Raw genomic sequence first — 7,601 nt, forward strand, 5'->3', positions numbered from 1 at the left:
TCAGTACATGTACTTGTTTGTGTTTCACTTACATATTGCATTGTCTGCTGATGTTTGACCAAGCTCAGCATCTGGCAAAGCTTACCCTGTACAGCTAACTACGGGCTATTTCCCTTTAAACTACCTTGCTATGTGGAGTCGTCTGAGCCACGGTTGCCCAGCTGGACAATTTTCAACCAGGTTTTAATTTCATGCAGTTTCATGTAGATCAGCAAACTGTAGGAAAATAACCTCGGCATTAACTTTCGGCACCAAGAGCCACCACATATTGATCACTGGGCTGTCAGTGATATAAATCCCAGTCTGACTGTATAATGTGTTTTGCTGATAATTGCACGGAGCAGAAGTGCAGCTCCGTTATGCAGATTCCACCCATTACTCTTGTGTTAGTTCCAATTAACAGCAGACAAAGGGCAACTACCGTTCATGAAACGGGAACCAGCTCAGAGTGTGCAACAGTGAAAAGTACAATCCCCTGTGCACGGTGTCATTTCGACGTCCACATTCTTCTGCTCTGCTTCAAAAACACCACTGACAGAATCTCTGCCCTTCTGTCAGCCCACATTTATGCACAGCGACGCCTCCGCCATCACAGCTTTTGTCGACAGCCCTGTAGCCAAAACTGTCAGTGCAGTTTTTTTCCACAAACTTCCACGCTGCACTGACTACTCCATCACACACAGACACACACACAGACACACAGATCGTTGATAGGAGTCTGAGGCTATTAAAGTGTAGTCAACCTTAGAGGAAGTAAATGTCTCTGAGCATCAGTAAAAGTCCAGACAGGACGTTGGAGCAGTGAAGGTCTCTCCAGCATGTAATAATGTGTTTGATGATAAAAGGGTTTTAATAGAAGATTTTACTACTCAGTTAGCCGCGCAGCTAACTTTTAGAGCAAAGATGTATGTGCATCTGTGTTTTGACCGAGGCGTCGTGCGTGTAAACAAGAGCAGTCATTCAGCTGTGTTTGTCAACCTGTACAGCACAGCTTTTCACTCACACGGTTGTTAGGCCTAGAGTTAGCTCAGAAATAGCTTTAAGAGCCCACAAACTTAGCACAACGTTTGCTGACGGATCATTCAGAGTTTAAATCAAGTTTAAAAAGGCAAAAGATAACCAAAGGTTTGCCAAGAACATTGCTAAAGGTTAGCACTGTGAATATAAAGTGACCCAGAAACAGCTTAAAGTTAACCCAAAGTGACCTTAACATTAAAAAATGTGTATTCATGTTAAAGTTAAGATTAAATTAGCTTAAGATGAAAACTGCTAAAAGTTAGGCCTGAACATAGCTTAAAAATAACGCAAGCAAAGGAAAAAAAATACCCAAAAACAGCGAGAACTAAGTTTAAGAAATAGCCAGAAGCCAGCCACTATTGTAGCTAAAAGTTAGCTCGAAGATATCTGAACTTCAACGTAGAAATGTTGTCTGTGACATTGTTTCCTGTTAAAAATCTTGCCTCAACACTTGTTTTTTCATCGTACGACACAGAAAATAAGTAACTCAACTTGACTAACAAAAAAAAAATCTTATTGCAAGAGTGAAATTAAATGAACACATTTCAACTTCAAGTCAGAATGAACTGCCAAGATGTTGAAAAACTCCTTGTCCTTTAAAATGAAATTCATGTCTCACTGCTGCTTTTGTCATCCTGTCACTTGTACCACATTTTGCTCAGCGCCAAAGGACAAGAAAAAAAGCCATCTCTGACGGAGCTGCCTTTCCTGATGTGAAAGGATTTGTTTCAATGAGGGCAAAACTATAAGCAACAAAGAACAATAGCAGAAAACAATATTTTTGTGCCACAAACCGTTAACTAAGCACAACAGTCAAATTAAGGACACAATTCCAGAGAGTTTATGCAGATTTATGCAGGATCACTGCATGACTGTGAATTTTGAGACATTTTTTTAGCAGCTGAGCAGAAAAAAAACGAGAATTGACACTGCAGGACCTCAGGTTTGAGTTCTAAAGCAGGAAAAAACAATCTGCAGATATGAGCAACATGATTTTTTGTTTTTGGAGTCCCAGAGGACCTTCATCCGAGCACTGAGACCAGACCAAGGTCAAATTCGTGCAACTTTGTTACAGTTTGACACCTAGGCGACCTGTTTGTTTATTATCCATCTTGATTAGCAGCAGAGCAGCTGGAGATTCTACTGCTACAGACTTTGGAGGATGGAGGTGGGAGCTTTAACAGATGGCTGGAGGACTGCTGGACTGCCAACCATCAGGAATCAAGAGCTACTTTAACACTTCACTACAACGAATCCCAGCTAAAAATCAGGAGTGAGAAGCTAAATGTTACAGACTGACATTCTGCTGTCCTGGATTTTAAAGGGTTTTAGACCAGTAGACAACAAAAAGTTACCAGAGGAGACAGCACAGTTAGGTAAAAGTGGAATAGCTTAAAAATATACCCTAACCTTGTAAGCCATTAGACCCAGTGTATCTAATAGTTAGCTAAACATAAAGCAAACAGAGGCTAGCCAAAAAACCTACATGTAAATGTTGTCCAGGAACAAAGAAAAAAAAGTTGCTTATAGTCAAAAAATGGATAATAATGCTAAAAGACTAAGTGGAATAATTTTAGCTTTGAAAATTTTAAAAAATACTCTTCATTCCATTGAAGGAACTCAGCCTGACGTCAACCAAATACAGCTAAATGTATCATATAACAAGCCATAAATTTGCTTCAATAGCAGAAAAAAAGATAACCTGAAGATAAGATAGTGTTGCTATGGATAGATAAACAACAATACCCGTATCTGACAGGACAAAAGTGAATACAAATTGAATCCAGAACAGGAAAATAAGACACATTTTCTATCTATGTTCAGTGTCATTATACCTCTTTTTTAAAGATGTATTGTACAAGGTGTTTTTAGTTGTTATTGTCAAGTTACCACAAATACAAAAAGTGTTTAGTGGTGTAAAAAAAACCTGCTGTTCACTGTGTTTTCTACCTGGTAAGCGGATATTTCTTGCCAATTTCAGCTTGTGGGTCTTGCTGTCTAATGGCCCTGAGAGCAGTGGGCGCCGTGAACATGGAGGAGGCTCCGTGATCCGACAGCACACGGAAGAACGATCCGGGGTCTGGAGTCCCAACAGGCTTCCCCTGGAAACAGAGCGCAGCTCATTATTCCTGTTCGCAGGTGGAAGCAGGAAAATAAATCACAAGTTAGGCTTCGTGTAGAACAGAGAGCAGATACGCAAACAATACCGTACAGTGATTTACAGCTACGCTGCAGCACAAAGACAAAGCAAACTGCACTCTGATCATACTTTTTAGTAAAGAGTGCAACATATTTGTAGCAATAAAAGACAGCAATAACAGATACTGCAACTGTATTCATGGAGCTATCATGGCTAGCTAATATAGTTATGTTTTATTTGGCAGATTTTAGCAAATGATGCTATATGCTACGTTTAGCAAATAATGCATATATTTGGCTCAATTTCTGTTTAATTCTTAGTTGATGATGTTAATGGCACATGTCAGGTAACTGGTGTATACTTCTTTATGTCTTTTAGAGATTTAGAGTTACTTGCAGTGAGATACCTCATAGAGAATGGTGGTGTTACCATGCAGAAGAGGAGCGTAACAGATATACGAATGTCCAACCACCCAGCCCAGGTCTGATGCTGCCCACCAAACCTGTAAATGATAGAAAGGGTTCTATTAGTTTTTACTCTTCTACTTCTAAGTACTTTAATAATTGCTAAGTAAAGATCTGAGTCTTACTTCTCCGGGACTGAGTCCATAAATATTTGACATGGTCCACTTAAGCATCACAGCATGGCCGGCAGTGCCTCGCGCTATACCCTGACGGAGAAGAGTCGCAAAACATGCCACAAGTATATTTGACACAAATGGCCTGTGGGATCATCAGTCAAAGAAAACAACGACATCATGTTATTAGACTGTAAATATATGTGCAAACAAAACATCTGTGAGTAAATAAGATTATCCAAAAAGTATTCAAATATGTTTGTATACAACACCCGCTCCCCGGCAGTTTGTTTTCAAGCACATTTTCCGAGAACCTTTCGGTTTATGTGTCGGAATAAACAGTGATAGAGATTTCTCCTGAATTTCTTTTTTTTTTTGTGAAAAAAAAATGACAAAGGGCCTGAGAACTTGCCCGCAGGTGGGGAGTTTTTATACTGTCTGTTGACTAAAGAGAAAAACTGTGACTATTTAAGGAGCAGCTACAGTTTTTTTTTCCCACCATCTGATGGTGCCTCCAGGCGATTCTTCTACTGCAAGCTGCTGCTATGGAAAACTTCATCTTCTCTTTGTCATGTGGACACTGTTTAGCTTGAGCCTGGAATGTTTTTGCACAGAGGAGCAGATAAATCACAGAGAACTCTAGCCTGTCAGACGTCGCTTGAGGTTTGGTATCTGCTGTCTTCTACTGTAAAGATGAAGCAATGGATTCATTTTCTCAGATGTTCCTTATCAACAGCAAGAGTCAAAGGACACCAGTGCATTTCTAGGGTTTAAGTCGTTTATCCTTAGGCCATGGTCAGAGGGCCTGCAAAACATTCTGAAGCAACGACAAAATAATGTTATACTAAACCTTTGGGGGGCGCCAGAGCATTTTATGGAGGGGCACACAATTGGTTAAAAGAATGGGGGGGCAACAGATTTGTTCTAAAGTCTAGTTTGAATTTTTTATAAAATAAAATTTGAATTAAAATTATTTTCCTAAAAATCCATGTATCACGGGGAAAATTGACAAATGTACACACTGTACATTTAATGTTATACTGAATTATACTAACAGTCTACTGTTACACCAATTTTTTTGTAAACCAAATTAGCTCACACACTTATCAGCATTTTTGCAACAATGGGGGAAAAAAAACTCCCATTCATGAGGACTCATGGAGTTCTCCAGCAGATCGAGGATCAGTGTTCGTGTCTGCCTCGGCAGAAGAATGACTCACAAAAGTGAAGGGATTGACTTTAGATGGTGCTAGACTTGAATCTAAGTACAGATTCTGTTCATTTTTAATCCAGAAGTCATCAGTATGGATGCAGCCAGCAACAGCAGCTCGTACCTTTGGTGTTCCAGTGGTACCAGAGGTGTAGAGGACGTAGAGTGGATGGTTGGAGGACAGAGGAACGCAGTCATGTGGTCGAGCTGTGGCCATTTCTTCATCCCAGTCGAGACTCAGCTCTGACTTTAGAGACACTTTTTCCTAAAATGTAAAAAGAAAAAAATAAGGGAGGCAAAATCAGTAGTCGAGGTCCACTGATCCTCCTGTCATAAATACATTATCTGCATTTAAATTAGTTAATTAGTTGGTGAATAACCCTTATAATTTGTAAGAAACTATAAGATCAAAATAAGCAAGAAAAAAACAAGCTAGCTCGACAAATTAGCCGTAAAGTAACCAAACGTTTGAAAAATATTACAATTTCAAGCTCAACCTAAACTAAACGTTTGAAAAATATTACAATTTCAAGTTCAACCTAAACTTAAGTACTAGCTTAAGTTTAGCTGTCAACTTAAGTACTAGCTTAAGTTTAGCTAAAACAATAATAATTATTATTATTATTTTCCATACACCTTGTGCGTCTCTGGCTGATGTTTTTCTCACCATGTTTGGCCTGTTGTAGACGAGAACCTTGGAGGGCTTGTGAGAGCTGAGCTCCAGAGCTTTCTCCACCAGAGGGATGTACTGCACCCTTCTGCCAGGCTCAATGCCAAAGGAGGAAGTTACCATCAGTTTTGGCTGTGAGAGAAACAGCAAAGATTATATATAGATAACAAATGTCAACAACGAACTGGAAAAGCAATCAGTACAAACCAAATTCACCGTTTACTTCTTTAACATTTACATGTTTGTTTTTTATATTAATAAGAATTAAAGGTGAAAGAATCACTGTTTGAAAATGTTCAAACATAACAAAGAAAATTAGGAAATAAGATGTAAGTAATAAAAAAAATATCAAAAAGGTTTGTTAGCGAAAATGTAGCAGAAAAAAAAAATCAAGCAACTTAGCACGAAGATTTCTATCATTTTTAAAAATTATTTTTCTGCTAAAACCAAAGGAAACAATTATTTCTGTTAAATATGTATTATTGTTGTTAGCTCGTTTTTGGTACATCATTTATGCACTAAATGCTATTTTTCTGGGCAATGGTTTATGTGAAAGTAATTTTATTTATTCATAAATAATGTGGGTATATTTTATTTTATTATTTCCCATGGTGCACCCCATATCAGTTAACTAGGTACAGATAACCAAATAACTGACCAATAGGTTAAGGTATGCCTTTTACAGAAAGATTTCAAGGGAATATTTTTTCCAAATAATTAACCTGCAGAGAGAATACTCTGAAAAGTACTCCACCGTTAATGTATTTGTACACACATAAAAACTCTGCTAGAATAATTAAGGTGAGAAAATTGTCCCTTATCAAGATGTTGCTCTATTTACCCTCCTGTTACCCCAGCTCCATAAACAGACTGCCTGCATATGGCACAGGCACAGTTCTCTAGACTGTGATCGCACTGAGAGAAAGAGTTGAAGCCAAGTGCTTTTTACACAGTGACTGATTCATTCTGAACAAATATTACCCACAGCAGTATAAGCCAAAGGCTCAGTACAGGAGGAGCCATCATACGGGTGTTTTTTTGTTTTTAATTTTTTACCTTAGCGTGGTCGATTCGGACGGAGAGCTCCTTGGAAGCGAAGCCTCCAAAGATAAGGCTGTGCGGAGCGCCGATCCGTGCACAGGCCAACATGGTGAACATGGCCTGGGGAACCATGGGCATGTAGATGACCACCACATCTCCTTTCTGTACCCCATTCTTCACCAGGACTCCTGCCAACTTGGACACCTGCAGTAAGACCCAGAGCAGAGAACGTCAGTGTCATTTTGCGTTAGTGTGTTCAATTTCCAACTTCAAAAGTATCTTTGTACTCCGGGGCAACCAGCTTCTATGAGCCGTACAACCCTGCTGTTCACTTAGAGCACATTTCAATTATAGCACAGGCCACGGAGACCTGAGCGAACTGCATCGTCTGCCCAAATGTCAATGAAGTTAATTATTTCCCTCATCGCTCTCTCTCTCTCTTGTTTCTTAGCTCCCATACTAATGCTGTCAGCGTCCAGCTGTCGCTGCAGAAACAACTGTCTCAGCTGGAGGAGGGAGCTGGGAACGGATCGTCATGGAAACACTGACACTTTCTAATTTATGGGCTCAGAATACAGCCCAGGGATGTGTCACGCTCCAAAATTCATATTCACCACATGGTCCTGACCAACTAACTGCACGTGTGGCTGATTAAGCTGTAAAGTTTGGTAAATTATGTGAAAACCCGACAGTAACGGCATCACCTGCTCCTGAAGTTCCCTGTAGGTGATGATCTGTTTGGTTCCCGTCACTGGACTGTCGTAGATGATGGCGGGCTGGTCTCCACGGCCGCTCTCTACGTGACGGTCCACAGCATTGTAGCACATGTTCAACTGTCCACCGACAAACCTGAAACACACAAAAAAAATTACCTTCCATCAATAATTGATCCTAATCAATAACCTGTATTGACGCAACGGTACATCAGCAGGTGAAGGATATTTTT

General features: G+C 39.7%; 1 protein-coding gene across 1 annotated transcript in view; it reads right to left on the bottom strand.

The window, feature by feature from the left end:
- Positions 1 to 7,601, bottom strand: part of acss3 (acyl-CoA synthetase short chain family member 3) — a 30,166-nt gene that overhangs the window by 20,727 nt on the left and 1,838 nt on the right. The window contains exons 2-8 of the mRNA XM_008315371.3: positions 7,360 to 7,504; positions 6,671 to 6,859; positions 5,612 to 5,746; positions 5,069 to 5,209; positions 3,747 to 3,827; positions 3,564 to 3,659; positions 2,968 to 3,119 (exon numbers count right to left, since the gene is read on the bottom strand). Of these exons, the coding sequence (XP_008313593.1) occupies positions 2,968 to 3,119; positions 3,564 to 3,659; positions 3,747 to 3,827; positions 5,069 to 5,209; positions 5,612 to 5,746; positions 6,671 to 6,859; positions 7,360 to 7,504 (939 nt within the window). The remainder of the gene's footprint in view (positions 1 to 2,967; positions 3,120 to 3,563; positions 3,660 to 3,746; positions 3,828 to 5,068; positions 5,210 to 5,611; positions 5,747 to 6,670; positions 6,860 to 7,359; positions 7,505 to 7,601) is intronic.

Source organism: Cynoglossus semilaevis, chromosome 8 (assembly GCF_000523025.1).
Source record: "Cynoglossus semilaevis isolate Cse_v1.0 chromosome 8, Cse_v1.0, whole genome shotgun sequence".
Taxonomy (NCBI): domain Eukaryota; kingdom Metazoa; phylum Chordata; class Actinopteri; order Pleuronectiformes; family Cynoglossidae; genus Cynoglossus; species Cynoglossus semilaevis.